This window comes from Baudoinia panamericana (genome assembly GCF_000338955.1).
Source record: "Baudoinia panamericana UAMH 10762 unplaced genomic scaffold BAUCOscaffold_13, whole genome shotgun sequence".
NCBI classification, from domain to species: Eukaryota; Fungi; Ascomycota; class Dothideomycetes; order Mycosphaerellales; family Teratosphaeriaceae; genus Baudoinia; species Baudoinia panamericana.
In genome coordinates, this window is record NW_006911269.1 from 79,709 (window position 1) to 107,275 (window position 27,567).

The 27,567-nt window shown below is 55.0% G+C and overlaps 15 protein-coding genes across 15 annotated transcripts; 5 read left to right on the forward strand and 10 right to left on the reverse strand.

Moving 5' to 3' along the window:
- Positions 1-110: 110 nt before the first annotated feature.
- On the reverse strand, positions 111-746 carry BAUCODRAFT_274868 (uncharacterized protein). Its single transcript, XM_007682379.1, has one exon. The coding sequence runs from the start codon at positions 638-640 to the stop codon at positions 134-136; it is 507 nt and encodes a 168-aa protein (XP_007680569.1). The 5' UTR covers positions 641-746; the 3' UTR covers positions 111-133.
- Positions 746-2,544, reverse strand: BAUCODRAFT_274890 (uncharacterized protein). Its single transcript, XM_007682380.1, has one exon. It carries the CDS (start codon positions 2,247-2,249, stop codon positions 852-854), a length of 1,398 nt encoding a protein of 465 aa, XP_007680570.1. The 5' UTR covers positions 2,250-2,544; the 3' UTR covers positions 746-851.
- On the reverse strand, positions 2,545-4,497 carry BAUCODRAFT_274906 (uncharacterized protein). Its single transcript, XM_007682381.1, has 3 exons — positions 4,099-4,497; positions 3,088-4,028; positions 2,545-3,001 (listed from the first exon to the last, which is right to left on the reverse strand). Exons 1-3 carry the CDS (start codon positions 4,302-4,304, stop codon positions 2,841-2,843), a joined length of 1,308 nt encoding a protein of 435 aa, XP_007680571.1. The 5' UTR covers positions 4,305-4,497; the 3' UTR covers positions 2,545-2,840.
- Positions 4,498-4,623: 126 nt separating this feature from the next.
- BAUCODRAFT_38078 (uncharacterized protein) lies at positions 4,624-7,129 on the forward strand. Its single transcript, XM_007682140.1, has 7 exons — positions 4,624-5,048; positions 5,103-5,212; positions 5,286-5,306; positions 5,364-5,549; positions 5,608-5,913; positions 5,984-6,749; positions 6,808-7,129. The coding sequence occupies exons 1-7, from the start codon at positions 4,998-5,000 to the stop codon at positions 7,054-7,056; spliced, it is 1,689 nt and encodes a 562-aa protein (XP_007680330.1). The 5' UTR covers positions 4,624-4,997; the 3' UTR covers positions 7,057-7,129.
- Positions 7,128-7,496, reverse strand: BAUCODRAFT_126076 (uncharacterized protein; the record flags this gene model as incomplete). Its single annotated transcript, XM_007682382.1, has 1 exon — positions 7,128-7,496. The coding sequence occupies one exon, from the start codon at positions 7,494-7,496 to the stop codon at positions 7,128-7,130; it is 369 nt and encodes a 122-aa protein (XP_007680572.1).
- A 312-nt stretch (positions 7,497-7,808) lies between these two features.
- Positions 7,809-8,624, forward strand: BAUCODRAFT_78213 (uncharacterized protein; the record flags this gene model as incomplete). Its single annotated transcript, XM_007682310.1, has 3 exons — positions 7,809-7,948; positions 8,059-8,242; positions 8,307-8,624. 3 exons carry the CDS (start codon positions 7,809-7,811, stop codon positions 8,622-8,624), a joined length of 642 nt encoding a protein of 213 aa, XP_007680500.1.
- Positions 8,625-9,579: 955 nt separating this feature from the next.
- BAUCODRAFT_38080 (uncharacterized protein) lies at positions 9,580-12,742 on the forward strand. Its single transcript, XM_007682141.1, has one exon. It carries the CDS (start codon positions 9,765-9,767, stop codon positions 12,258-12,260), a length of 2,496 nt encoding a protein of 831 aa, XP_007680331.1. The 5' UTR covers positions 9,580-9,764; the 3' UTR covers positions 12,261-12,742.
- Positions 12,712-14,824, reverse strand: BAUCODRAFT_275245 (glycoside hydrolase family 3 protein). The gene has a single exon (XM_007682383.1). It carries the CDS (start codon positions 14,333-14,335, stop codon positions 13,163-13,165), a length of 1,173 nt encoding a protein of 390 aa, XP_007680573.1. The 5' UTR covers positions 14,336-14,824; the 3' UTR covers positions 12,712-13,162.
- A 1-nt stretch (position 14,825) lies between these two features.
- On the reverse strand, positions 14,826-15,892 carry BAUCODRAFT_274992 (uncharacterized protein). Its single transcript, XM_007682384.1, has one exon. The coding sequence runs from the start codon at positions 15,807-15,809 to the stop codon at positions 15,198-15,200; it is 612 nt and encodes a 203-aa protein (XP_007680574.1). The 5' UTR covers positions 15,810-15,892; the 3' UTR covers positions 14,826-15,197.
- An 82-nt stretch (positions 15,893-15,974) lies between these two features.
- BAUCODRAFT_78345 (uncharacterized protein) lies at positions 15,975-17,471 on the reverse strand (the record flags this gene model as incomplete). The annotated part of the gene is made up of 2 exons (XM_007682320.1): positions 15,975-17,332; positions 17,387-17,471. 2 exons carry the CDS (start codon positions 17,469-17,471, stop codon positions 15,975-15,977), a joined length of 1,443 nt encoding a protein of 480 aa, XP_007680510.1.
- A 1,116-nt stretch (positions 17,472-18,587) lies between these two features.
- On the forward strand, positions 18,588-18,814 carry BAUCODRAFT_38093 (uncharacterized protein). Its single transcript, XM_007682142.1, has one exon. The coding sequence runs from the start codon at positions 18,647-18,649 to the stop codon at positions 18,803-18,805; it is 159 nt and encodes a 52-aa protein (XP_007680332.1). The 5' UTR covers positions 18,588-18,646; the 3' UTR covers positions 18,806-18,814.
- Positions 18,815-18,998: 184 nt separating this feature from the next.
- On the reverse strand, positions 18,999-20,264 carry BAUCODRAFT_115363 (uncharacterized protein). Its single transcript, XM_007682385.1, has 4 exons — positions 20,224-20,264; positions 20,055-20,141; positions 19,590-19,969; positions 18,999-19,534 (listed from the first exon to the last, which is right to left on the reverse strand). Exons 2-4 carry the CDS (start codon positions 20,096-20,098, stop codon positions 19,185-19,187), a joined length of 774 nt encoding a protein of 257 aa, XP_007680575.1. The 5' UTR covers positions 20,099-20,141; positions 20,224-20,264; the 3' UTR covers positions 18,999-19,184.
- On the reverse strand, positions 20,224-22,118 carry BAUCODRAFT_569322 (glycosyltransferase family 4 protein; the record flags this gene model as incomplete). Its single annotated transcript, XM_007682386.1, has 3 exons — positions 20,224-21,409; positions 21,475-21,875; positions 22,050-22,118. 3 exons carry the CDS (start codon positions 22,113-22,115, stop codon positions 20,350-20,352), a joined length of 1,527 nt encoding a protein of 508 aa, XP_007680576.1. The 3' UTR covers positions 20,224-20,349.
- A 171-nt stretch (positions 22,119-22,289) lies between these two features.
- Positions 22,290-25,589, forward strand: BAUCODRAFT_38096 (uncharacterized protein). Its single transcript, XM_007682143.1, has one exon. It carries the CDS (start codon positions 22,445-22,447, stop codon positions 25,475-25,477), a length of 3,033 nt encoding a protein of 1,010 aa, XP_007680333.1. The 5' UTR covers positions 22,290-22,444; the 3' UTR covers positions 25,478-25,589.
- Positions 25,525-27,415, reverse strand: BAUCODRAFT_275033 (uncharacterized protein). Its single transcript, XM_007682387.1, has one exon. The coding sequence runs from the start codon at positions 26,933-26,935 to the stop codon at positions 25,571-25,573; it is 1,365 nt and encodes a 454-aa protein (XP_007680577.1). The 5' UTR covers positions 26,936-27,415; the 3' UTR covers positions 25,525-25,570.
- Between the last annotated feature and the right edge of the window lie 152 nt (positions 27,416-27,567).

The following is a 27,567-nucleotide window of genomic DNA, read 5'->3' on the forward strand; positions in this document are numbered from 1 at the left end:
TGGCTTGCATCTCGACCCTTGTCCATGGAAACCGTTATACGCCAGCCAGCCAACTATTGCCCCGAGCAAAACCTATTTCGCCTATAGAAGCAGCGAGGCCAATCGGATAGGGCGTATGGCCGCTATATCTCGGCTATAGATTCATTAGTCGCCGCCGCCGTTGGACATGTCTCAAAGCGCCGACCTCCTTACACGACCCTGTTTTGGTAGCGGACGTCCAGAAAGCGACTCGAACGCAAGCCCCGACCGAAGTATAACGGTCAGCAGCAAGCCTGTGAGTCTGCGACGTGGGTCGAGGCGTGTAGCGAGCGTTAGGATGGTATGGCGCGCTCACAACACGCTTGCAACGCGTGCGTCGCGCTCGTAGGACGCGTTCCAAGCAGAACCTGCAATGCGATGCGCCACGACGGCTTCTCTTTCTACCGCGAGAATAATGGGAGCATGTACGGATGAGCTCTACCCCATATACCTTCAGAATCGCCAAATCAAGCACGAATATGGAAGGCTGACGACAGGACGACGATCTAGAAGTTGGACGTCTGACTCCGTCGATCAGCATCGGAACTGACTCCGTAGCGCGAATAATGGCGCAATATGTGTCATGTACAGTATCGAAGGCACGAGGCCGGCGGGCTGTCATTGACGTTCCCTTCGTACAGCCCACTCGCAAAGATCAAAACACGATTGTAAACTCAGCAAACCGCAGACCGCTTTATTCAAAGGCCCCCCCACCGCCCTGTAGAACAGCTCAGCCATCAAAGAGATATTCTCGTCTCCCGGACCACCAGTCGATCCACGGTCCATTGGTCAATCATCACCATCCTCCCCATCCGCTTCACCATCTTCAGCCTTCAGCCTTCAGCCTCCACATCACCGTCCCCACCTTGGCTGCCTTCCTCCCTGTTCTCATCATTTGCAACCACCGCAGCTTCTCCCTCCCGCGTGCTCCATTCCAAAACCCTACGCAACGCCTCCTCTTCATCAATCTCGCCATTGACGGAAACTGCTCGCTGCGCTCGTGCCGCGTCGTCGTAGCTCATGATGCTGCTGGCACGCGGTTGCACGCTCTCTCGTCCAGTGGGATATGGGCGTTCCGCGCCCTGGATCCACTCTTCGAAATGGCGGAGACGCTCATTACGTCGGTCCTGAGTAATGCGAGATATGTCTCGTAAGGCCTCGTCTGATCCGAGAGCCGGGAGTCCGCCAAGGCCGATGGACTGGCTTTTGTTGGCCTGCTGCGGCTGCTCGGTTGCTGGCGTGGATGGGCGGGTTGAGTGGTGGTCGATGAAGTCACTTCTTTCGACCGTCATTCTTTCGTCCTCATCATCATCCTCATCCTCGGCCTCGCTCGCTGTGCTGCCGTTGCTCATTCCTAGAAGAATTGGAACATCGCCGCCCTGCAAGCCACCGCTCATCAACAGATCATCCGTGGAGTCCGCGTACTGGCTTGAACCCTGAGAGAAGCCTCGGGCTGTGGACCTCGACTTTTTCGCCGCGGGCTTCGCACGTCCGGACGGTTTGGCTGCCGCCTTACGCTTTCCGTATATTCTCGAGGTTGGCTTCGCCGGCGGGCCCATATTGCCCTTCCTCCCTTTCCCCTCCCTCCTAGCCCTCGACCGCTCCGCCTTAGCCATCTCAACCTGGTCCCTCGACCTCTCCGCCTCCCCTTCCGTCTCATAAGCCGAATCATCCTCACTCAACTCGGAATCATACTCCAGCTCGCCCTTGCCGGCCCGCGCCCTCTTCTCTCTCACCCTCCTCGTTGCCGCCCGCCGCGCCATCATCTTCCTCTTCCACTTCTTCGCCTCCTCGAACCACGACCTCCACTTCGGCCACTGCTCATTCTTCAACCCTCTCGGCGCAGTCTCAGTCTCCATCTCCCTCACCCTCTCCCCATCCGTTTCCCGCAGATACATATGGCAGTCGTACAAAAACTGCTTCTGCATGTCCTCCCTCTCCTTCGCGGACTTGGACTCGCACTTCGCCGGGTCGTAGTGAGGAAGCCATTGCACTTCGCCGAGCATGGGGCCACGGAACTCGTCTCCGGCGCCCGTGTCCGTTGAGCCGGTGAACAGCGCGACCTCTGCCGTGTTGTCGGCCTGGACGATGTCCTCGCCGTCTTCGCCCGTTGCGATGATGGGCTCGTACCATACTGGCGTCCAGTCGCGGGAGCGGTAGCCGACGCAGAGACGACCTTTGGCCTCCGGGTTGCCGGAGTTGGCGCGCTTGAGCATGAATATGATCGACATGGTGGGTGTTTGTTATCGTCTAAGTACGGATTGGTGGTGTCGGCACTGCAGTGACAGGGTGTCGTGATGATCTCGAGAGCACCAGAACTCGTGAGATGCAGATGGAGATGTGGTTATTATGCTGATGGAGAAGCAAGGTCTTGAGAGAGAATTGAGGCGACTGATCAGCCAAGTGAAGCTTCACCGCGAGGTCCAGATAGCCGCCACGCCGGCCGTAAGTAATTCGAAGGACAAGATTGAGTAATGCAGAAAGTGAAGCTGTCGATAAACGAAGTATGGTTCCTCGGAAGTGATGGAGGATGGAAGATACGAACCAGCTCTAGTAGGCAATTTGGCTCTTGAAAGGCCGCCTTTACTGTGTACTGACAACGTTCTATCCAGATAAATGAATGATCTGAACAGGCCCAAGTCCGGAGGATGTATCTCAGACCACGCAATACTGGTGAGGAAGCTTAGAGGTGTAAGTAAGGGAAGTCGATTAGCTCACGTGCCAATGTTGAAGTCATGTGATAAACAAAAGAGGAAGGTGCGCTAATCCATTCAGATTCCAGTCGAAGAAGCACAGCCAAATGAACGCTGTTGAGGATAACGCTATGCTGCTGCTTGGTGAAGTTCCGCAAGGACCTTCGGGCCAACCTCATAGGCATGCGACTCCGCATCGTGGTTCAAGATCCATTCCTCGCGCTTGAGTTTGATAGCCTCCGGGTTCTTTCGGAGGTTGTCGAAATCTGCTTTGTGCCATTGATCGCGAGCTTCACAGGTTCAGTCAGTACACCAACCTTCAGTGCGGTCGCAGCTCGATCCGCAGATTTTAAGTGAATTTGCTTACTCTTCTCACCCGTCTTCTGAGTCGCCTTGACCCGATCATAACGTATCTTCTCATACGCCCTCAGCGCATCCGCCACCTTCTCCTTCCCGGCCAACTCCAGCATCACTGCAATGCACGACCCGTCTTCCATAGCTTGACTGGCACCTTGTATGCTAGTTGGCAGAAAAGGGTGCGCCGCATCTCCAATCAGCGCGATCCTGCCTTTCGGACTCACCCAGGTGGGCAGCGGGTCTCTGTATACGAGCTTCCAGTCCACCAGCTTTTCAGGCGGAGTCATCCGTACAATGGCATGGACAGCCGGCGCCCAGCCTTCGAGAATCTTGCACGCATCTTCGTGATTACCGGGCTCGGACCAGCCTTCGTCGACATCGCGAGTGTCTTTGTGCGTGAAGACCCAGCTGAACTCTTTGCCACCCTTGATAGCGGCCGCAAGGAAATGGATATCGGGACCTAGCCAGCCAGTATGAGAGTCTTCTTGCACGAGATGTTTGGTAAGATCATTCTTAGCAAGTTCCGAAGAGTCCATCCAGGCACGGTATATAGCATAACCGGAAGGCTTGGGTGCGTCATTGTGACCTAGCACGAGGGTACGAGCTTTACTTCGCACACCGTCTGCTCCAAGTACGACATCTGCGGTGAGACGCTCGCCGTTACAGACAACGCCCGCTTCAGTCTCGGTCTCGAAGTACTCTGTGACTTGCTGACCCAAGCGGATCTCCACGCCTTGCTCGAGAGCGTGATCGAAAACAATCTTGTGGATTTCGCCTCGGTGGCCGTTGTACCGTTTGCCGAAGTTCTCTTCTTCGCTGCCCCAGTATTGCGTATAGATGTGCTCGCCTTTCCAGTCATAGTACGTCAGATGGTCGCTGTTGTGACAGATTGGATCGAGCTTCTCTGGCACACCAGGCCAGCGCCTGAAGATGCGTGAAGAGTTGCTACCGAAGGAGATGCTAAGGTGGCGATCGGAACTGTCAGTGCTGTCTGGAGAAAGAAGCAGTATCGCAGGCAAGGGTTGCATACATGTCACCAAGCTGGACATTAGTCGACTTGTAGGACTCGAGTATGACGGCGGTATGTCCGTGACGGACGCACTCGATGGCAGCGGTTATGCCAGCGAAACCGGCGCCAACAATGATCACTCGAATGCTAGTCGGTTTGGGCTTCTCGGTGCTTGCGGCTGCGGATGACCCTATGAGGGGAGCATCGCTATTCATGTACGGAGCCATTATATCGTCGTCGCCCTGGGGAAGGGAGTGTGTGCACCGAGCGAGCGATCTTTTACCCGGCGTACACGAGTAACACCCATCTTGACTAAAATTACAGCAGGATGGGCAGCCTGTTGGGTGTAGCTCAAGCAACTGCCGACAGCCACGTGAAGTCGGCGGGTGCAAAGGTGCGGAATACGAAAGTCATTTCACTGCCGAGCCCGTCCTGTCGTTGTTGACTCGACTCGAGCTGTCACCCCGGACCCACAATGCGCTCCAGGATATCTCCGCAGTGTGGAGTCGGCCAAGTCATCTCCACCTTTCAACCTCTTCTATCGAACTCTAATCAATGCCTCACACCGGGGGACATCCACCTGAACGGGAAATAGAAGGCAGAGTCTGGCCCGCGAAGGAAGCTCAAGCCCCTCGGCAAGCTTGGCCGCGCACGTATGACATTGCGGAATAGGGACAGGGCCGGCGAGGCCACGTGCTCGAGCACCCCGGCAGATGGCAGATCACCACCTGACTCGTAAGCTGCAGCACGTCTTGAAACTGCCCAGGAGCGGTATTGCACCGCCATGCGTTGTTCGACGTCCAGCGGCATGGGTGGGTATACATTGACGATGCTCTCTCCTCGCTTTGCACGATTGAGCCCCAGAGCACAAGCCCCTTTCCTTCATCCCGTCCCATACCACCCTCTCCTAGCCCCTCAAAATGCCTTTTGGTATCTTAGAAGATCACAAGCTGGAGGTAGTACCCGGCACGGTAAGTCCGCCGCTCATCTCGAAGAAAGAACCCGCAAAGACTGATGTTCTGTAGGTGCTCCTGCGCGACCAGAACGACATTCCGGATGATCTTCAGAACATCGGTGTCACGCGTCTGAAGCATGGCAAGGGCCGCTACGAACACGTTGTGCTAGTTCCACAGCCGTATGCACGCTCTTGCCTATTGGCGTCGCTCCTGTATAAGGCATACGCTGATGGTTATGGTTAATGCTTTTAGTTCAGACTCTCCGAACGATCCGTACGTCTTGTTTTTCCTCCACTAACGCGGCCGTGTACGCTAACGGTACCATTACAGTCTTAATTGGCCAACATGGTACAAAGACTGGGTGCTCTTCCTCGTTGGCATGAGCGCCGCTGTCGTTGGTGCTTATGGTCCCATGCTTGGCCCTGGCTTCGTGCCCATTGCCGCAGAACTTGGCATCACTGTTGAGATCCTGTCTCAGTCTACCGCCTGGCTCATTCTCACACTGGGTATCTGCGTGTATGTTCCGTATCCCCAAAAGGTGTCACTTCACCTATACTGACCATGACCTTCGTAGCTTCATCTTCAACCCGGCCGCGAAGATCTGGGGAAAGCGTCCAGTCTATGTCTTCGCTAGCATCATCCTCTTCGTCGTCAGCGTCTGGGGTGCGGTCGCCACGAACTACAGCTCCTTTCTCGGATCCCGCGTCCTCGGCGCCCTCGGCATGGCTCCCTACGAAGTGCTCGTCCAGGCTACCATCTCGGATCTGTACTTCATCCACGAGCGCGCCACTCGTATTGCCGTCTGGAATCTCTTTCTCCTCTGCGGGATCTGCGGCGCTGGATTCATCTCCGGCTATATCATTGAGGACCTAGGCTACGAGTGAGTCAGATTGCTGCCAGAAACACACCTTCTCGTTGTCTGAGACAGTGCTGATGGGTTTTACTGATAGGTGGACATTCGGAGTCTGCGCCATTCTGTTCGGCATCTTTGGGGTAGGCATCGTGCTCTTCGTCCCGGAGACGACGTACATCCGCAACGAGGTTACCGCTCAAGTCCTGGCTAAGACCGGCATCCAAGACCAAGAACGCGGGGCCGTCAATGAGGAATTCGGGGACGAGAAGGGCGCAGGGACAGTTCACGTGGAATACCATAATATATCTCGCAAGATCACCGGTAACGGCTCGAGTCACGACGCAGCGACGGAGCCCAAGATGAGCTATCTCAAGTCCCTCCGCCTCTTCACCGGCCGCTACTCCGACGCGAAGATCTGGAAGATCTTCACCAGACCTTTCATCATGTTCTTCTACCCTTGCGTGTTCTGGGCATTCCTCATCTACGGCACGACTCTCACGTGGATCGTCGTCTTCTCTGTCGTCAACGGCGTCATCTTTACCGCGCCACCCTACAATTTCACCGTGGGACAAGCCGGCCTCACCTCTCTCTCCCCATTCATCCTCTGCATCATCGGCGAGGCTATCTCCGGCCCCTTGAACGACTACATCTGTCTCAAGCTTGCCCGCGCTAATCACGGCATCTACGAGCCCGAGTTCCGGCTCGTGCTCATGTTTGTCGTTGTCATACTGGGCACAGTGGGCTTCTTTGGATTCGGAGCGACTGTGCATTACGTCACACACTGGACTGGTCCCGTTCTGACATACGGGCTTGCGAACATGGCTCTGGCGTTTGCAAGTACCTGCGTTTTCGGCTACGTGCTGGTTTGTGAACCTTTCCCTCTTGCGAGGATGGACGCACAACGTGCTGACCAGACGATAGGACTGCTATCCGAAGCTCGCTGAAGAAAGCTTCGTTGCCATAAATACTCGCAACCTTCTGACATTCGGGTTGACATATTTTGTCCAAGACTGGCTGGTCAAGGATGGTGTGCTAAACGTCTTCAATGTGCTAGGGGCTTGTTTCCTTGCCGTCTGCGCCCTCACGATTCCGCTTTGGATCTTCGGCAAGCGTATCAGGGGCGCAGTGGCGAGGAGTGCTTTCCTCAACGAGTTCATGACGGATCTATAAGCACCAAGCGGAGAAGCGCGTGGTTGGCCGCTCCCAAGTCAGGGCTTACAGAGCACATGTAATTACCTAATTTACGCAGAGTAGATACAAGCAGAGTTGTATCGTGACGCTATATTACCCTTTGCTCGACAGCTACTAAGCTGTTGTCGCGTGGGCAGCGAGTGAGCATGCGTAATGACTGCAGAGAGTGGTCCATCGCTAGGTGAATGAAAGTCCGAGTGGGGCTTAGAGTCGCGAGAATGAGGTCGGGTGGCCTCAAGACGAATCTTCTCGGTCGCTGCATCTCCGCTGGTGGCTTCGGAAGCAGAGTATGCTTGTTCACTAAAGGCCACGATGGAGCTTCCTAGTCCGCTGGCATATTCTCCTGAAGCTCCAGGTAGGCTGATGTGATGGTTAACCCATGACCACAGACCAGCCATGAGCAACAGCTCGCGGGACATGGCTTTACCGCATCGAAGCTTTAGACGGTCAGTAGCCTAGCCTTGAGGTGAGTATCGAACGGACGATGTGAGAAAGAGAGGGACCAATTTCCAAAATACGTCCGGTAGTCGTGTTGAAGCCTAAGGCATCAGGTGCGGCAAAGCTCGGCTTCGATTCCGCCGGCTTGGCAGATATCGCACGCACTTCGATATGACTAGGCGGACCACACATTGAACACCATCTCGACTTTAGGCGCTCATTCTCTCCGGCAACACCACCACCATCACCGGCTCACCAACACACACGACCTATCTAGGCAGGCGGGTGCGAAGATGTCTGACGGCGAGGTCGAAGTCGAGCAGCCCCAAGGCTACCCGGTCTTGCCAAAGGACGTCGTGCAGGAAATCGGTAGCACCAAGCTCTTCAACAAGTGGAGCTACGAAGATGTCGAGATTAGGGATATCTCTTTGACGTAAGTCTACATACATCGTCCCGAGGAAGAACGAAAGATGAGGCGAAGCAAGCGGACAATGAGAGCTAGACAGTCATCTACATGCGCCAGGCTAACACTACATTCTACAGCGACTACATCCAAATCCGCCAACCGGTTTACATGCCACACTCCGCCGGCCGGTATGCCGTCAAGCGATTCCGCAAGGCACAGTGTCCCATTATTGAGCGCCTCACGAACTCTCTTATGATGAACGGCCGCAACAACGGCAAGAAGCTCATGGCTGTGCGGATTGTTGCACACTCCTTCGAGATCGTACGTCTTACTTAGGTCATGGCTGTTATCCTCTCGCCAGCCGCTGACATGCCATGCTCGCCAGGTCCACATCATGACCGACCAGAACCCTATACAAGTCGCCGTCGACGCCATCGTCAACTGCGGTCCCCGCGAAGATTCCACCCGTATCGGCAGTGCAGGTACTGTGCGTCGGCAAGCCGTCGACGTCTCACCGCTGCGCCGGGTAAACCAAGCCATTGCGCTGCTCACCATCGGCGCAAGAGAAGCGGCGTTCAGAAACATTAAGAGCGTGGCGGAGTGCTTGGCTGAAGAGCTAATCAACGCTGCGAAGGGTAGCAGCAACAGTTACGCCATCAAGAAGAAGGACGAGCTGGAGCGTGTGGCCAAGTCCAACAGATAAGCGGCCGCTCAATGTGGGGTTCCCTGGGATGGTGTTCGTTGGCTAAGGAGGCCGGTGGGTTGGCGAGAAGCTTCCTGCATTGCGATTGTGCGGCGATCGTTGCTGGAGCACTCACTTAGCTTTTTGCGCATGTATGGGCCTGCAACATGGGCTGTGTGATACTGCTAAATCAAAGACACATTAAGCGCAACAGATGACATTCCGTTCCATGTCGCATGGTTGAGGCTCGTCAAGACATCCGTGCCTCAATGATTTCGAGGTACCAACACAGTAGCAGTGTGAAGGTGCAGTGTACTCTTGGCTCAAGTCTGCAGTGCGATTGTCTCGGACACAAGCTGTAGGGAAAGGTGTCACTTGTTGGCACATTCCGTCGGATCGTATGGAACAGTGTCTGTGTCACACAGGTTGGCAGCAATGTTCAATATGAGACCACGGGGAGGACATGGCCTCAGATACTAGCGTAGCTAATGGGACATTATACGGTGATGTGATTGCAAGCCGTAGAGTCACGGCTGTAGAATAGTAGCGGGAGGTGGTTATGGCATACTGTAGGTAGCGTGATAATAGCGTGCCTATGCCGTAATCACGCCTTGGGAGTAGGACGAGAATCAGGCGAGACAACCAGAGGCGTGAGACGATTCAAATAATTCGGCCATGTTCAGGGACAGCCGCTAGCGTCCGCCGACAAGGCCCGATCGAGATATTCTACCTCTAACACTGCATCCTACTTCACAGAAAGCATATACCTGTCGGATCCATTACAGCGTTCACGACTGACCTACACGCTCTACAGAGAAGTGCGGTGGGTTCATATTGACTGTCACAACCGCAGCCTCAGCGCAGCATGCCCACCGTCTCGGCCTCGGCATCCTCCGGAAGAGGCAGTAGGAAGGCTTGGCAAGGACTAAGTGAAGATCGCACGGTGGCTGTGGTGTCAATCGAACATGAACTGACTACTCGTCAAGCGACAATGGACGGTAAGCACAAGACACGCTCTCCAGACAGGGTGCGGTTGTGTTGATTTGCTTGATCTCTTTGTACCCCTTTACAGAGCTTCCATCTCCTTGCTTCCACCGTACAAAAGCGCGGAGAGTCTTCCCTATTTGTGTCCCCTTAGGGTAGTCGTCGTTCGTCTTTGCAATGACAACAGCGTCAAACCGTGCGGAGCCTTTTTCTCTAGCACAACATACCGCTAGACCTCGCGCCCTGCCCGACTTGCACTTGGACGTTGCTTCCGTGGATTATGGCGTTTCTTCTGAAGACGAGCCGTTAGAGCTCCAGGATGGTGTCATCGACAATGCAGAGACAGCGTTGGGTATCAGTATTGGACGCGAACAGACGAGACTCACCTCGCCGAAGACTCCAGCTGTGGAGAAAGCAGCTGCAATCGAGGAATCCGGAGGCTTCTTCCCCGGTAGGGTAGGTGGTACCGTCGAGGAGGAGCGACAAGCCGAGGCAGGCGTCGAGGAGGATGCACTAGGCAAGGTTGCAACCGAAGGTGGTCATTGGAAGACAAACACACGCACGCAGACAGATGAGCGGAAGAAGGATGGAGAAGCTCGGCATCCATCGCCTTGGCGCGGCAGTGCTGCTCTCCACGGAAAGGACTCCTGGGTCGACAACTTGTTCAGTCGAAGACGACCACTCGCAAGAGGTCGACAGCGATCGCTCACTGCAGGCTTTACATCACTATCTTCACGCTTCTTCCCAGGGTCACGCCACGATGGAGATGCATCTTCAGAACTTACTGGTGACGAGATTTATGGGCGTACGGATCCGCAGTTTGAAGAGTCGCCACGGCATCAAGACGAGCTTGACGGTGTCGGTGACCTTCCTGCTAAACCGCGAGTCTTAGCCACGCGCTCTGGACACTCTCAGCTTCGGCGCTCTGCATCCGATGAGTCTCTTTTAACCAGCCGCACACTTTCGCGAGTCCCTTCCCTCGGCGACGACAGTCGGTTCGAGGATGTCCAGGAACAGATCAATGGCAGGTTGAGGGCGATCAAAGACACGTGGCGGGAGTCAAGTGTGAGGCTGCCAAGCTTCAGGCCGGACTTCTTGCGAGAAGGTACTGGTTCTTTACTTCATACACACCGCTCGGAGAAGCCCATGGATCCTATGACTGGCCAACCCTACCACGCTGCGAAGCAAGCCATCGCAGACGCTGGCTCAGCGAAACCCAACTCTCACCCACACCTCAAACACGCAATGGAGCAGCTCGAAGGCGACGTCGTGATTCTTGGAGGGTATCGGGGGTCCATACTGCGTTCCGCGCAGCCTCCGCATCGACAGTTATGGATACCGGTCAAGGCTGGACTTAACTTGCGCCGAGTCGATCTGGAAGTGGGCCTGCGAGCCGAAGATGACGGACTAGCATCAAAGAAGGTTATGCCAGACGGCATGCTCTCGCATATCGGACCTGTAGACATCTCGCGGAGACTGTTGAAGCATCTGAGGGCATGCGAAAACGCTCGATCGGGCAAGTTGCGTGTCCATGACTACGGCTATGACTGGCGACTGGACCCGGCTTTACTGAGTGACAAGATGATTTCGTTCTTGGAGTCTCTGCCCTGTAATGCGGCGGGGGTGGCACGGGAAAACCGAGGTGCCACCATTGTTGCCCACTCGCTTGGTGGACTCATAACCAGGCATGCGGTCAATCGGCGAGCGGAGCTCTTCAAAGGCGTGGTCTACGCAGGCGTGCCAAACCACTGCGTCAACATACTTGGACCACTGCGCAATGGCGATGAGGTGTTACTGAGCAGCCGCATTCTGACGGCGCAGGTGAACTTCACGATACGGACAAGCTACGCTTTGCTACCGCTAGATGGAAGGTGCTTCCTCGACAAGAATACTAAGGAGGAGTATCCGGTTGATTTCTTCGACCCAAAGACGTGGTTGGAGTACCGCTTGTCGCCTTGTATAGCCCGACCTCTTCCACCATTGATCGTTCATGAAAAGCCTACTGGATTGTCGAGCTACGTGAGCTCTGTCGCAAATGCGTTGCCAAGCTTGCCGTTACCTGGCCGAAGGGGGAGTTTACTAAGATCAAAGGCATCAACTAACGACACGGTGGAGACAGCTGTCTCCGGCGCTATAACCGAGCCAGATAGTCTTGGCAGCGCTCATTCAGGCAAAGCCGTGAGCTCTGGCAATGTCGATTGGTCAAGCACTGGTCGGGACGCAGACTCAGACGCAGAGACAAGCATCCGTACAGCCGTCACCATCCCTTTCGAAGACGCAATGGCCTACCTTACTCGCACCCTCGCCGCTGTGAAGAAGTTCAGACAAGAGCAGGCTTTTGAACCAACACTTGCCGCAAGCAACAGATATCCTCCTATCTCCGTACTGTATGGCAAGACTACGCCTACGGTGTATGGTGCCAAGGTGGATGGCAGGGAAGGCATCAAGCACGCCGATGCCTACGATCAACTGGCGTTTGCAAGTGGCGATGGTGTCGTTCTTGCACGAGCGGCTATGGTTCCCGAGGGCTATACTACGGCTCATGATGGCATAATCAGCAGCGAGCGTGGACATGTCACGCTACTGGGTGATCTGGAGGGTGTTGGTAGGTGCCTGAACGCCGTCATTGCTGCGAGAAGAAGAGGGGTCGGTTGTGGCAACGCTAAAAGCTGAGAACAATACTGTCTATATTGATTGTCCTATGCAAGCTACGACAGCGTTCTACCACTGTAGCGGATGGGAATCACAGCGTAAAGCTTCCTTGCCACTGAATATCCAACACACTCTTCCCCACCATAACCTGATACGCTCCCCTCGGCTGCACCCACGCTTGACCAACCACATCCCAACTACTCATGTCCTTCTTCCTCAACTCGAACGTAACCCCTAAACTCTGACCAGGCGTCAATCCCGTCTTCACGAACCCTCTCAACATCCTCGTTCCGGCTCCGGGAATCTGTAGGTAAAGCTGCGACACTTCCGCTGCGGCTACGCTTCCCGAGTTGCGTACGCGACCGGAGACGGTGGCAACAGTGTCGAAGAGGCCTGCTGTGCTGATAGCTGAAGCGTTGGCGATGCTGATGCTGAAGGCGGAGTAGGTGAAGTTGCTGTAGGTTAGACCGTAGCCGAAGGCGAACCGCGGTGTGATGTTGCGGGCTAGGAAGGAGCGGTAGTCGATGTTAACGCCTTCGGTAAAGTTACCTGCAGATTGCTGTTGTCAGCGGTCTGCGTCTGCTATAGGCGTAGTGGTCTGCAGAGGTTGGTCGGTAGCTTACATTGCGGATCGAGATTAACAGAGATGTTCGCCGTACAGGGACCGAGAAGGGTACCATAATCGGCCTCTGTCCTCGCAACCGTATACGGCAATCTTCCTGATGGCGACACATCACCGTATACTAGCGATGTGAGCGCTCTTCCAGCATCTTGACCAGGCAGATGAGCGAACATGACCGCCGTTACATTCGGGTGGTCGATCCACGAATCTACCAGTCGAATGCCAGCATTGTGGATAAACACCATAGTGTTGTTGCACTTGTTCGCCACATTCGTGACAAGAGCGTCGCTATACGAATCAGTCAGGCCCGAGCGATCCCAACCTTCGCTCGCAAAGGCGTTGAGGAAGACGAGACAGGCGTCACTGGAGCCGACGACACCTGGGTTCTGGCTTCGGAAATCCCAAAAGAGCTGTGTCCCCTCCTCGATCGCTCGGCTGGTGAAGGCGTCATATGGCTGTGCGGATCACCGTAATCAGCCGCTCCATCCACGGTCCAGTAACGGGTGGAGGAAAGACTTACCGTGCTAGTGTAGGGAGGTGTGTTACTGCCGCTGCCACCGCCCGTGATGAGCGTGCCGTTGATGTATGGCAAGAAGGGCACGCCGTTGAAGAAGCCTTGCACAAACGCCGTGCCGTTCGGCAGGTTCGCGAGGTTAAGCTGGAACAGGTCGTTCGCGCCGATAGGTGTCGACACTGAGTCTGTGGTGAAAAGAGCTTGCGGAAGGGCGTCATAGCCGAATAAAGAGATCACTTTTGGCCTTTTGAGTGGTAGAGCGTTGTTGACGTTCTTAACCAACACATGACCCTCCTGAGCTTGTTGTAGTATGCTCGGCGCAGACGCCGGATCGCGCACATCGCAATTCGTATGCGGTCTCGTCAGATTGGTGATCATTCCAACTCCCATCATCGGCTCTGAAGGTGTATTGTCGCCTGCCGCATACCACGCCGCGATGATACGGGTTGCCATGTCTTGCAGACGAGCCTGGCTGAATGAGCCATTACGTGCGGCAATCGCAAGCGTATTGTTGATCCAATATCTGGAAGTCGGCATAGCCATGTCCAGCCCGCCGATTGCAGACGCAAGTCCGGACGTCTGCGCGCCCCAATCCGAGACTACGAACCCGCGGAAGCCCACCTCGCCCTTTAGAAGTTGGTTCAGGGTTCGGTCATCCTGGCAGGCGTATGTACTGTTGAGACGATTGTACGAACACATGATCGACCCAGTGCCGGCGTTGACGGCTTCGTGAAACGGCCAGAGGTAGACTTCGTGGATAGTTTTATCGTCAGCATTGGAACTCAATGTTGCGGCCGATGGGTTTGCGAAAGCGATATAGCGGTTTGTCTCCTGTTCGTTGAGGATATAATGCTTCGTGCACGCAATGACTGACTCTTGCATTCCTTGCACTGTGGGTGCAACGAGTGCACCTGTGAGGTATGGGTCTGCAGCATTGCCTTCCCTGCAATGATTTAACATCCAACGCTTTCGGACTCCGCATTCTGTACTGATGAGACCTGCAACTTAAACGTGGAGACTTACCAGTTACGGCCACCTGTCGCAATCCGCCCAAGAGGACCCACGACTGGTCCCAGGGCCACATCTACACCTTTAGCGCGAAATTCAGCACCCATATACTTCCCGCGCAAGTATGCCAGCTCAGTGTTCCAGCTCGCACCGAGGTGAACGCCGGAAGCGAACGAGCTGACGCCATCCACGCCACGCACGCCGTTACCAGCATCCTGAAGGCACAACCCAGGGAAGCCGACTCGAGGAACGCTACCAGATGTGCCAGAACATGCGCTCGCTCCGCTATAACCGAGCGTGACGTTGTTCATCTCCTCCAGAGTCATCTGCGAGACGAGTGCGGATGCTTGCGCGTAAGCTGCGGTCCATGGGTCGAGCCCGGCAAGCGTTGCAGCGCTGACACCTAGGCATGTTAGCAGCGGCAGCCACAAATCATAATTCATTTTTTCCCATACCTGCGGATATTGCCCAGCTTGCCGCAACGACAACGGCAGCCAGAGGCCGTACTGAAGGAAATGTTCGAAGCATGGTGATGAGAGAGGTATGAAAGATCGATTACGAACCTGGAAAGCGAGTGCTCGCACCATAGCTCGATCTCGCGGTAGTTATACTTGATCAGTTGGTCAGCCATCGTCATGACGGCATTTGCAATCAAGCTGTCGGCGCGCTTGGGAGTCTCGGGAAACTGCTAGATTGCATGTCTACTGCACGTCGGCAGATGTTGTGCCATCCGGGAAAACACACGATCGCGTGCATTCTTTTTTGCTTGATCAGTATGACCCGCATCCCTGACGTTGGTCCGTATGTGACTACATCAGCCGTGCATGGCTTTCTTCGATTCTGGCAGCACGCTCCCTTCATTACACAATCTCCCTGGATGAGACACGCTGCGAGCCCCGCTCGTTCGCAAACTCGTCGCTTGGCGACGTTCCATGCGCCTGCAAGGACGTGTAGTCACGAGAGCATCTGCGACTAGCTCGGTAAAGCATTGCTGTGATGTGCAGATGGAGTGCGGAGGCGGAGGTGGAGTTGGGGGCGCCTCCACACCTTGACTCGAGCCGAGCGGGGTCGTCACGAGGCACGTTATGTAGACGTGGAAGACGCAGCTACTGTGCTCCTTTTTGTCAGCATCTCGTATGAGGTGGCCGGGAATGCAGTCCCCGAGACTTAGGGCCCCTCGCTGGCGAACCGAGAGTGGACCCATATAAGACCGACACCGCTTCGCTTCCTCGAGATGCAGCCAAGAACGAGACGGAGTAGAGCCTCGGCAACTCGGAGCAGGAAAGACCATGTCCTGTATTTTCCGCTCCTCGTGTGTCGACTGATGCAATAGCCGCAGAGCCTGAGTGATTCCGCCATGTCCACGACGTGGCCTTGGCGGGCTTATTCTGTGCGCAGGTGCGCATGCAGTCGTCAACGGCCACATTGCTGGACGGCATATAGATGTTGTAGTCCAGGGGTTCTATTTCCGAGCCAACTGTTCCCGGGGGATGTTTTCGATCTGATCAACAAGCGTGGGACCTTGGGCTGTGCTCTACCATTGAAACCGAGCGCTTATGTCGATACATACTTTCTTCACCAGCGCCTTCGCTTAAGACAGAAACCCCCTTGCCGAATTACGCCCTCTTTCGCTGCTGCAAGCTTCGATCTTAACGGCGCCGAGAACCACTTCCAAGCCGCTTTTCCCAGCCTGGGCGCCACCCGGCATGGCTTGTACCCTTAACCGCCATTGAGCTTTCCGAACAACCCATTCCTCGTCTTCTTCGTCCTCCGTCTCGATATATTTCCGTCTACCCGTTACGTTTGCGGACGGACCAGGATCGACGTTCATTCCTTCTCCATAGTCATCGTCGTCTTCTTCGTGCAGATCCCATGGCTTTCCGTCAAGGGTAACATCTGCATCGTCGCCAATGCGGACCTTCACCCGATCTCCACTTAGCCCACTGTTACCAGGACTTACCGGCAGACTTGCAACGCCAGCTCCGCGCTCCATCATCATCAAGCCCAGAGGTTGCATTATTGGGAGATTCATCTTGTTCGCAATGATTGAAAATAGGCTCGTAATCCGCGACAAGGCCTGGCGGTGAAACGTGGCTCGGGCGTATCGGGCTGCACTGGAGCCGGAGGAAGCGGAGACGTAGAGCATCGTAGACTCTTCTCCACTAACTTCCATGACCAGACTGTACGCTTCCGAGTCCACATAAGGTCGCTGATAGAACACCCAGCCAGGGGAGGCGGATAGGTTCGACGCCGTGCTTGCTGGTGAGGGTGCTGCCGCTGGCGAAGATACCGCACTATCCGCCACGAAGGAGATACCCGACTGTCTGATGTCCTCCAGACGAATGATGATCTCTGACGTCTTGCGTGCTAGGTTGTAGGATATAGAGTGCGGTAGCAGGCGCTGTTCGAGGCCTTTGAGATGAAAGTACCGCGCGTCTCGAAGCAGTTCCGTTCGGTGCTCTTCGTCTCTAATACGAACGGGGTAACCCTTCAGTATATGCAGAAGATCTGCGAAGGTCTTCGCGGAGCGGTTCGGGACGCTTGGAGGTAGTATTGATGGCGGCCGCAGTAGCGTACGTTGCGACAGACCCGGAAAGACATCAGTTGGCGTTGTAAAGAATACTGCAAAGCCGAGCGAGAAGTAGTTGGGTGAGTCGCCCGGGCTGCTGAACAAGTCCCTTGGTATCTGAAATTCGGAATCGCCTATGCGGACGTAGATGGTGGATGAGTATAGCTGGGACGTCAACCGTGGGAGGCTGAAGAACTGAGCATCTGCGAATAACTTGACAAAGTGCGGCCCATCGCGTGGCTGAATATGGTAGCCTTGTAAGTGAAGCGCAATGTCTTCGAATGTCGCAGGGTCTCGATCGATATACAATGTCCGCACGCTGTCAGCGCCTTCGTTCTGCCGTAACTGTTCCTCGAAAAATTGGGAGAAATACGAGGGTGCTCTTCGGTGGTCAGCGTGTCTATTTCAACAATGAATCTCGTATATGCACCTACCATCCGACGATATTGAAGCACCTGACAAGCGGAAGAGCTTGTCGCCGATCTGTATGGGAAAGACCTTCCGCGCCGGTAGGATCATGGGTGTGCTAGGGTCGGTGAGCGTACGACGAGAGTCACCAGCAGTGCCAGGCCCTGGTCTCCGCCCTTCGCCACCTGTGGCAGGAGGGTGTGGTCCGCTTTCTGCCCTTTGGGAGCCAGGTCGAGGTTGCAGCACGGCGCTGGTGCTCTGAGATCGGAGTAGATGTGGCGAGAGCCGCGCGTCTACTGGCGAGACCGTTCCACCACCGGCCTCTGACATCGTCCGTGCAAAGCGCTTTGGGTCAGGTTGCGCAGCTGCAGAGTCTTGCTCAGAGAAAGATTTCCTCTTCACTCTAGCTACGGTTACCGGAGGTCCTGCTGGTCGCTGAGGTACTGCGAAACCGTCCTGTATCAAAGGTGTCGCGCCTTCGTTGGTGAACTGCCAGCTAGCAGGCGAGTTACCAATGGTGTGCGGGATACTGAACTCCCTACTCACAGCCCGGCGGTGTTCCTGCTCCTGCAGCAGTTCACCCTGGGGCTCGTAGATGTAGCTTGCAGCTTCCAGCGCATCATCGACTGGCGTTTCGAGATGACAAATGGGAGTATCTTGCTCTACTCCCGACTGGGTATCGGAGTCGACTCGCTGCACGGCATATTCATGTTTGTGGCTCAAGTTGCCCGTCTGGGACGCCATGTCCTGTTCAGACGCCTGGGCAGCGACCAAAGTTCCTTGCCTGTTTTGGACGGCGCGAGCAAGCGCCTGTTCCGCTGACGACATATCATTGATGCCCACAGACAGTGCAGGCGTATGTGCCTTACTGGACGTCTCTGGTGCAACACGCCCGGGTTCGTTAGGGGTGGCGATGAAAGCATCTTGATGTTCGGGCTCCGCGAGATCTTTCATCAATGATGCGTCAGCCACATTTGAAATGGAATTGCCTCTGGACGGCATCGGCTCCTAAGTATCCTTGGAGGACGTCCGGACTAGCGCTCACAGCGAGACCATGTCACGGCCCTGCAAGCGACCCTGATTTGCTAACGGCACTTTAGCGCAACCTCGAGATCTTAGATGCTGCGTGCACCGACTCTGCACTGAGGCCGCAGTCACGAAACGTTTGTGTCGAGTGCTGGTGTCCAGTAGCGGAATAAAGCGGCTGAGACCGAAGCCTCACGCCTCAAGCATCGAAGTGTGAAGAAGCCACGGACGAAGGATTGTGATTATGTCAGACCTACCTTATGAGGCTGAAGACGGTTGGAAAGTCGCATAGCGACAGACAGCAGCAAGCGTTGGAACGGGAAACGCTGAGATGTGGAAGCACCGCCAATGCGGGAACGAGGGAGGCTGGAGCGATGCGAAAACGACAAACCTGTCAGCACCGTGGCATTCTACACTGAACCACTGCGACCCGATGCCAAGTGTCGGTAATCACGACCTACTGTGACAACCGTATCTGCGGCTGCATGCAGAAGATGCGAGAGATGCAGTGGTTCCAAATCGTGACGCTTCTGGCGCGGAAAGTGGCGCGCGCGAAGGAGCCCGATGGCGACAGTCTGCATGATGCGAGCGCGGAACGTGAATTAATCATCTCACGCGCTGCTGACATTTACTACGCATATATGTATGTAACGTGAGATCTACATTCATCCGCCGTGCGGCTTAGGTCTCTCGGATGTGCCGTTTTCCGTCGGCACGCGGGACATGTTAAGGACATCGTTTCATTATCCGAGAATCGCTTCGAACATGCAGGTACTCTGGACAATGACCATCTTATTATTAAAGTCGTGACTGATACGGCTCGCCGCTAATCTCTTCGATCTGCTTGACGCTTGCCTTGTAGCTCTCAAGCCCCTCAATCATGTCAATGTAGGCATTAAGCTTCGGATACTGCTTAGCTTCAATCCTGCCTCTCGCGGCAATGAGCGGAAATGACAGCAAGATGTCTACTCCCGTCAATGACTTGCCGCAGAAGAAAGGCCCATCCTCAGGCGCAGTAGCAATCTGGTCTTCCAAGAACTTGAAATGCAGAGCCATCTGCGGTCCGAGGAATGCTGAGTTCACACCACCAACGATCATGCGAGTGATAGGTCTGATGAAGAAGGGCGTGCTGGGGTTGTTCCCAATCACTGACAGCGAGTCAGCGTTTGCGGTGATCAAAGGAGGCTGCGGCTGGTCACTTACTATCCATCACAACAGCCAGAATCATCACGATCATCAGCGACCCCTCCGCATAGTGCATGAAGTAGCGGTACCGCAGCCATTGCTCAGTCTCGCCACCAGCCTGACCCTCCTTGCCGTCGCGATAACGTTTCGGAATGAGATGTGTCGCGAAATGCTCGCAGAGATATTCCACAATCATCGCAGATTCCGCTAAAATTAGAGGTTTCGGGCTTGCTGGCGCTTCGATTGACACAATGGGAGATTTACCCAGTGGATGGATCTCTTTCAACTCGGGCGGTGCGAGCTGGTTAGATTGACGTTTGAAGATCTTGACGTCAAAGTCAAGGCCTTGACACTCCCGTAAGAGCCATAGTATGCGCTGCGAGCGGGATCGATCGAGCCTAGTCGCATTGTATTAGCGAATACACAGATGTTGTCCCATTGTTGAGCTCTACGAGCTCGTTTCGCGGTTGGCCTTCTACACACCAGTAGAGCGTTGCTTTGGGCTTTACATCCTCGTTATCAGCCATGATCAAGGTGTCTGCTCCTGCCGCAATGACAAAAACTTGATGACTGCACAGTGGTTAGGCTTCGATGATCTATTTCGTAAACGTGGACGGACTTCAAAGTCCAGTTCCTAAGAACACTGACGCACATTAGTGCGCGAGGGGTGCATTGCCGAAAGGTGCCGGGCCGAAAACGGAACCTCAGGCATCGACACTGTGTCAGTCCAGCAGGTTGAGCCGACAGCTTCCCATTGCTGCCAGTGAGACCAGGACGCTCAACGCCGTGTCTTCTGCCTGACCGTCCCGAACCTCTCCAAGACCACCTCCTCGATGCCGAAGGTACCGTCATCTGCACCCATGACTGGCCACGGCTTACATACGTCGATGCCTTCCCGCGGATAGATCAGCTCCAACACGCAATAGATGAGATAGTCCACCACCACCACTACAACAAACAGCTTGCCGGCCCAGACACCGCAGCCGAAGTATCGCTTCAGCCGATCGATAAGTGCCTGAGACTGTGTATGGGCCATCTGACCATAGTGCTGCCATTCCTCGTCATAGTTAGCTATGTTGTCGGGCGCTGAAGGACAGCCAGTAATGAGGTCGTAGACGCGCTCGGTGCGGCGGGCAATGTCTGACCACGAGTACATGTTCTTCACCAAGTCGTGAAACTTATCTCTTCGCACCGCTTTCGATATGAGCAGGCCTACTGCTTCGGTGACGCCGCGGACCACGTCTTCGACTTCTGGTAGCACAAAGATGGTCATATTTCCAGGTAGAACCTCGGGTACGCCACCAACGCGCGTTGCCACGACCATGAGACCGCAGGATGCCGCTTCCACAAGCACGGTACCGAAGGCTTCTGTCAAGCTCGTAGACAGGAGAAGGTGGCCTCGCACCATGACATCCCGTACCTCTTCGTGCCGGATGCTGCCAAGCAAAACCACACGTGGCGAGCCGCTGGCGGTGTAAACGAGCTGTTGCGGCAGCGAGTCCAGTGTCTGCTCAAGATCAATGGCTTTTGGACCGGAGCCAGCGATGATGAAGCGCAGATTCTCGTGGCGACGGAGAAGAAGCGGCAATGCTGAGATGAGAAGGTCGGTACCCTTGTTGTAGAATAAGCGAGAGATGACAATGATGGTGATAGGGTCATTGGGACCGACAGGTTGGCTCGGATCCGGTGGAGGTGGTAGTAATGCGCCTTTGCCGCCCTGTGTTAGCAGCTTTGCTTCGTGCGGCTGTAGAGGCCGGAAGTTGCTCGCCACCACTGCATTCGGGATGACGGAGACGGCGAGCGGGTTCAGGGAGGCTCTGAGAGTGGTGTTTTCCTTGCTAAGAGCCGCCTGTCAGTGATGGAGCTTCAACAACATGGCGCTCAGACAAGTCGATGTGCATACCAAGTGTGGCTGACACAGATAACGTGGCCTACATCACTTAGACTGAACTTCAGCAACTTGTTTGCCATGATACTCGCCGCATCGCTGAACCCAAACAGGCTGTGATCGGTAAACACAGTCGCCAGACCCATAGTCCGCGCATGCAGCAGACCTTCATGGCAGAGGTTGCTGAGCGACGCATGGCCATGAACGATCTGAATCTGTTCTCGGATGAAGATCTGACGGAGAATGGGAAAGGAGCTGAAGACCGTGGGAAAGGTGGTGCTTCGATAAACGACCCAGTGCGGCAGATGGTACACTTTGAGCCGATTCGTTAGGTAGCGAACGCCAGAGCGAGATGGATGAGGCGCGGAGTAGGCGTGGGTGATGATGATGACACGGTGACCGCGGTCGATGAGCTTCTAGTTCATCCTTCAGCCCCGACCGCCGTATGATTACGAAACTGCGAGAACTGATACAGAAGAAAATAATCTTTTGATAATGCTCTATTCCCACGCAGAAGGGAAGGCCAAGAAAGCGAGCACTCTTTTGAAACAAACGATCATGAAACAGAATGGCCACGAATGAGATCTTACCGTCGACAATTGATATATGTGACTTTCCACACCACCTGGCTGTGGATAGAAGAAGTCGGAGATCATGCTGCTTGCGTTAGTCTCACCTACCTTTACCCATATATGAGGAGTACGGCAGAGACGTACGCGATGTTGTACGGCATTCTCACGTTGAGCTGCGCCCCGCCGGCGCCCAGGATTCTTCAACTTTGCATGGCACTTCAAAGAAGGTGAAAAGTCAACCTTGCGCAAAGGTCACTGACTGTAGTTGTGTATTGCATATTCAGTCTTGGTTTGCATTCCAAACGAACAACGAGGCTGGCGAAATCTTGGCATTGCCGAAAACTCCGCAAGACAACACAGTTCAAGATATCGCATACCCGCGCAATATATCATGCTGGACGTAGGTGCGCACGATGGCTGCCTTGTACAAACGCTATGTTCCGCCGAAGCCTTCTGTGCCGACTGCGGCTTCAACAGCTTCGGTCAAGGATCCTACAAAGACAGCGCCGGTGCAGAAAGATGTACCTTTGTCTGTTCAGCCAGAGAAGAAGCGTAAGCGCGAGAGATCAGAGCAAGAGACTACTGAACGCAAGGCGAAGAAGCTGCGGAAGAAGGGGATCGAAGCACCTGTAGAGTCCGTGTTGCAGACACAAAAGGCTGAGAAGGCCGCAAAGCCTGTGAATTCTGCTCCGCCACCGCAGCAGAATGGGCCAGAACCACTGAGTGCTCCGGAAGCTGTAGACTCGCATGCTGGTACCGACTTCGCCAGCATCAAACAAGGGCAGAAACGGCATCGTTTAGAGAAGGAAGCTCGTAAAGCACGTATCAAAGCGGAGAAGGCAGCCAAGGGTGCCGGTCACGTAGCGGAAAAAGCTGAGGCTGTTCCTGGCGCGGCAGATGCAGAGGTGGTTGCGGCCGTGAACGGTGCTCGTGGTCATACTGGGCGGCGCAGCGATGGTGCGCAGCAGCTGGACGTCGTGGAGTCGGAGTCTGCGAATTCTGCAAATTCTAGAAAGCGGCGGCGGGAGGATATCGAGCGCGACACCAACGACTTCCAGCTGCAAGACAGTACTGGAGATGATCTGGCTGGACGATCGCTTGGTAAACCAACCAACTCGATCCCTCCAATCGAGCAGCTCGCAGATAAACAGTCTCAGCTCGTACATGATGTAGACGAGCCTATGCGAGCTACCACCACTGATCCACGTTCAGCAATGCTAAAGAAGCGACGGCATAAACTGGAAGCTGTGTTGGAGCAATCATCCGATGATCCTGCCATTGAGAGCGAGCAAACGCTGAAACACAAGGCTGTGCTCAACAAATTTCAAAAGGCTACGAAGCATGACCCGCACGAAGGTCCTCAAACAAAGGACACGGTAGAGCAGCGAAGTAACGATAATGTCATACTCCGAGACTTAGTCCCTCTTCCGCAACCAGAGAAGGCGCCAACACCCGACTTCAAGCCAGGCTTCTCGGCTCTACCACCCTGGCTTGCCAATCCGACATTCATCCCCAGCAACAGTATGAGGAGCTTCTTCGAGACGGGCTTGGAAGAACCGACAGTGACGCACCTAGCCGGCCTCGGCTTCCAGAGTGCCCTACCCGTACAGCACGCCTTGATACCACTCTTGCTTCCTCCTGGCATGCCTGGAGCAAGATTTCGCCCAGGCACTCAGCCAGTATTACCAGATCTTGCTGTGAGTGCTGCAACTGGAAGTGGCAAAACCATTGCTTATCTGCTACCGATTATGGCAGCACTGAAGCGACGACCGGTAGCTGGAAAGCTTCGTGCGCTGGTCGTTGTACCAACACGTGAATTGGTTGCTCAAGTGGCTGATGTTGCTGCAAGTTTGGCAAGCGCTGAACATCTCGGTGGGTTAGCAGTCGGTACGGCTACAGGCGCGGGAAAGTTGAAGGGTGAGCAGGAGAGGCTTGTGCGGCAGTCCCAAAGGTACGACCCGGAAGCTTATGCTGAGGCAATGAAGATGGCTCAGAAGCGCAACTACCCGCCCAGTCAGGAAGACGATGGTTTCGATGACTACATCAACGCAGCGGAACGCGAAGATTCACGAGACGTGCAACGGATGAACGATGCAATTTCAGCTCGCATCGATCACGTGCCCGTCTACGGTTCTGCCGTAGATGTACTTATCTGTACACCGGGCCGACTTCTTGAGCATATGAGCAGCACACTCGGCTTCACCCTTGCTCATCTTGAGTGGCTAGTGCTGGATGAGGCAGACAAGCTTCTAGATACGCAGTATCATGGCTTTCTTGAGCGTGTCAATGACGAGATTCTCCGACCGCGAAGTGCGGAGGAGCAGGACGCTCGGGAAACGTACCTTCGCTCGAGATCGCTGTGGGATGAGCAACGCGAGCGGCGGGTGAGAAAGGTACTACTTTCTGCGACAATGACGCGGGACATCTCCAAGCTCATAGCGCTCAAGCTGCACAGGCCGCAGCTGCTTGTGGTCAGTGGTCAGGCTGGAGACGTTCAGGCTACAGCGACTGCCGATGCCTCAACCAACGATCAAGATGTACGTGGGACGGGTGACCACTTTGAACTACCGCCCACCTTGACCGAGTTCTGCATACCTGTTGGTGATGGTAGTGAAAAGCCACTGTTTCTTGTGAAGCTGTTAGAGCAGAGGATTTTGCCAAATAGCGGCCTGCACGATGCTTCCACGAAGTATGTGCCTGAGCCTGAAGATGCGGAAGACAGTGTCGATTCTTCCGACGACGATTCGAGTGTTGTGTCTGACTCAAGCTCGAGCGTCAGCAGCACGTCAGAGGGGAGCGAAAGCGGCAGCGACCAAGATATGAATGCCCCCGGTAGCTCCGATGAGCAGGGCGAAGCGGACGCTACCATTCAGCTGGCTTCCATGCATCCGGCAAGAGCAGCGTTGCTTGGTAACAAGCCTGGCACTTCTCTCGACCGCGATAGCATTCCGACGGTCCTCGTTTTTGCCTCCAGTAACGAGTCCGCGCATAGGCTCTCGCACCTTCTACGCAAGCTTCAACCTGCGTGGTCCTCTTTGATCACCACGCTTACCAGGACTCAATCCACCAAGCGTAAGTCCTCCAATACACTGAACGACAAACCCAGCATAACCATCGCCACTGACCGTGCCGCTCGTGGGCTTGATCATCTTGCCCAGCGCAACATCACGCATGTCATACAGTACGACGTTCCGCGGTCTGTGGAAAGCTACGTTCATCGCGTGGGCCGTACGGCAAGGGCTGGCCGGCTGGGCGAGGCATGGACGCTGTATACGCATACCGAGGCTCGTTGGTTTTTGCATGAAGTCGCACGGGCAACGCCAATACGGAGAGCACAGGCGGTGGAGAAGGTGAAGCTTGATGAGTTCGAGAAGGAACTCAGCCTGAGGTATCGGGAGGTGCTCGAGGCTATGCGACAGGAGGTATTTGCAGGATCCAGGAAGTAGACTTGCTAGCTCCTTCACCATATCTACAACTGCGTGCAGCTTGTACACTACCATCACGCCATGCTTTATGCTTGGGAACCATGCGACTCACTGCTACATCTCCTCCTCGTCCTCCGCCTCACTCTCTTGCTCCGGCGTTCCGTCCTGCGTGCCTGTCTTCGGCTTCCGATCACCGTACTTCTTGTACTGCGCGATCAGACGGTTAACGCAAGATTGGACACCTGAGTCCGGTCGCTCCTCCTTAAACCGACGATTGAACTCGGCCGCAAGCTTCGATATGCGCATCGTGAGCTTACCCTTGCCTTTCTTGATGTCGTCCATCAGCCAATCAAGCTGTCCATCCGTATAGCCCTTACGTTGGACTGGCGCTGCCGTTCCAGCCTCGGCGCGCTTGGCAGGCCAGCCGTCTCGGCTCAGCTTCTGCACTCGCCATTTGTTCATCCTCTCAACCGCGTCCTTAATCGACCAGTTGAGAGTGCCGTAGCCGGGCCATTGCATCCAGTGGCCGCTCTTGTCCACGACCCACGACTTGTGAGGCTCAGCGTGGTTATGGTGAGCTCTCTGCCGGTCAAGGGTGTACGCCCGGCGGTTGATGGACCGGGTGTAGTAATCAGCGTTATATCCGCCGGTCTGGTCGTTCTCGCCACGATTGAGCGGGTTGTGGATGAGGCCGGAAAACGGATCGACTTGACCCAGCTTATGACCAAAGGGGATGAGCTCGTTGCCGTCGTTGTCATCGCTGTCGCTGTCTTCCTTTTGATGAGGGATCCAGACAAGATCGACGTTCTCACTCCGAGGGTCAAGCAGTTGGATGCGGAGATGCCAGACGTCCTTTGCAGTTGGCTCACGACCAAGCAGACCTCCGAAGAAGCTTTCCGCTTTCTGCTTATCTGAGTTGGCCGGATAGCTGGTGTGAAACGCCCATTGACCCGGAACGCCTGGTTCACTGTCCGGATTGAGATATGGACGGTAAGGATACCACACAGTCATTGGACTGTCTTGTGGGTACGGACCGCGGGAGAAATAGCCTGCGCCACGCGCCTCTTCGATTTGAGACGGGTCGGTGAAGCCGATTTGCTGTGCCCAAACGTCGTCAACGTTGAGCTCTAGCCATTCAAAACGTCCCAGACCCGATGGAATCTCACCAATGTTCACAAAGCCACCATCTCCGAGGCTGGTGCGCTCATTCACCGCCTGTTGAATCTCGTAAAGCGTCTGACGTGGATTCGGAAACGGGTCTCGCTGCTCACCAAGACGGTACAGGTGGTACATGGCAGTACCGCCGAACTGATCTAAGGTCGCGTTGACCCACCTGGGCGGTCTGTTGTTGTGAGAGGTCGTGAAATCCTGCTCGAGGTGTTCCTGACGAGGGTCGACAATCATGGGTGAGCCGCTACCACCCAACGAAGGTGTTTGTAGGTCTCCTGTATCGGAATTGAAGGAGCATTCGGACGCCATTGCTAGAAGAACTAGCGGTGATGCGTTTGCCGGTCAGGGATGTCCTGCTCAGAGTGTTGTACGCAAGTTATGCATGTTCTAGATGACCGAAGGCTGTTTCAGGCGCACCATGCTTGCTAAACAAAACAGTCGAAAATTCGCAGAAGCCTGGGCCGAGCTTGCAGCCTTGTAGCACGCGAACAAAAGTGGAAGAAAGAGAAGCGTTGCTGGCTTGTCCAAAATTGGCCTTCCACGCTTGGGGCGAGCGGGCGGTGGCTAGGAGACGCCGTAACAGACTCGAAGTAGCTTGTACGGGTATTATGGCCTTCCGAGTCACAATGCAATGTTGATGAGAATGAGCAATTGCACGTCGTCAGCAGCGTCGTCAGGTCTGGATGCCGGTGGTAGCTACTTTATAGCACGACGGTCACGAATTGACAGCGGTGCTGACTTGAAGACGCCCGTCCGTAGTGTATGAAGCTGGTTAAGTACAACAAGCCCTTGAAGAACGCGGTGTGCTCGGCAGACGTGTGTGCAAGTGTGGTGGAAGGAAGCCTGCAAAGCTCCAGCGTGTCGTGCGTGAAGAATCTGGGCGCCCAAGAGGTTCACATCAGGTGATACGGCGCGATTGCCTCATTAATCGGAGCCGGTGA

Bases quoted from the DNA above. Each gene is read 5' to 3' on its own strand.
- BAUCODRAFT_275033 (XM_007682387.1), bottom strand. From the start codon at position 26,935: ATGGCGTCCGAATGCTCCTTCAATTCCGATACAGGAGACCTACAAACA.
- BAUCODRAFT_274906 (XM_007682381.1), bottom strand. From the start codon at position 4,304: ATGGCTCCGTACATGAATAGCGATGCTCCCCTCATAGGGTCATCCGCA. The intron at 4,029-4,098 runs GTATGCAACCCT...TCGCCACCTTAG, and splicing joins AATGTCCAGCTTGGTGACAT to CATCTCCTTCGGTAGCAACT. The intron at 3,002-3,087 runs GTGAGAAGAGTA...GAACCTGTGAAG, and splicing joins CAAGGCGACTCAGAAGACGG to CTCGCGATCAATGGCACAAA.
- BAUCODRAFT_274992 (XM_007682384.1), bottom strand. From the start codon at position 15,809: ATGTGGCCGTTGACGACTGCATGCGCACCTGCGCACAGAATAAGCCCG.
- BAUCODRAFT_38093 (XM_007682142.1), top strand. From the start codon at position 18,647: ATGAGGCTGAAGACGGTTGGAAAGTCGCATAGCGACAGACAGCAGCAA.
- BAUCODRAFT_274890 (XM_007682380.1), bottom strand. From the start codon at position 2,249: ATGTCGATCATATTCATGCTCAAGCGCGCCAACTCCGGCAACCCGGAG.
- BAUCODRAFT_275245 (XM_007682383.1), bottom strand. From the start codon at position 14,335: ATGTTAAATCATTGCAGGGAAGGCAATGCTGCAGACCCATACCTCACA.
- BAUCODRAFT_115363 (XM_007682385.1), bottom strand. From the start codon at position 20,098: ATGGCTGATAACGAGGATGTAAAGCCCAAAGCAACGCTCTACTG. The intron at 19,970-20,054 runs GTGTGTAGAAGG...CAATGCGACTAG, and splicing joins CCCAAAGCAACGCTCTACTG to GCTCGATCGATCCCGCTCGC. The intron at 19,535-19,589 runs GTAAGTGACCAG...ACTCGCTGTCAG, and splicing joins TCTGGCTGTTGTGATGGATA to TGATTGGGAACAACCCCAGC.
- BAUCODRAFT_274868 (XM_007682379.1), bottom strand. From the start codon at position 640: ATGACAGCCCGCCGGCCTCGTGCCTTCGATACTGTACATGACACATAT.
- BAUCODRAFT_38096 (XM_007682143.1), top strand. From the start codon at position 22,445: ATGGCTGCCTTGTACAAACGCTATGTTCCGCCGAAGCCTTCTGTGCCG.
- BAUCODRAFT_38080 (XM_007682141.1), top strand. From the start codon at position 9,765: ATGACAACAGCGTCAAACCGTGCGGAGCCTTTTTCTCTAGCACAACAT.
- BAUCODRAFT_38078 (XM_007682140.1), top strand. From the start codon at position 4,998: ATGCCTTTTGGTATCTTAGAAGATCACAAGCTGGAGGTAGTACCCGGC. The intron at 5,550-5,607 runs GTATGTTCCGTA...TGACCTTCGTAG, and splicing joins CTCACACTGGGTATCTGCGT to CTTCATCTTCAACCCGGCCG. The intron at 5,914-5,983 runs GTGAGTCAGATT...TTTTACTGATAG, and splicing joins ATTGAGGACCTAGGCTACGA to GTGGACATTCGGAGTCTGCG.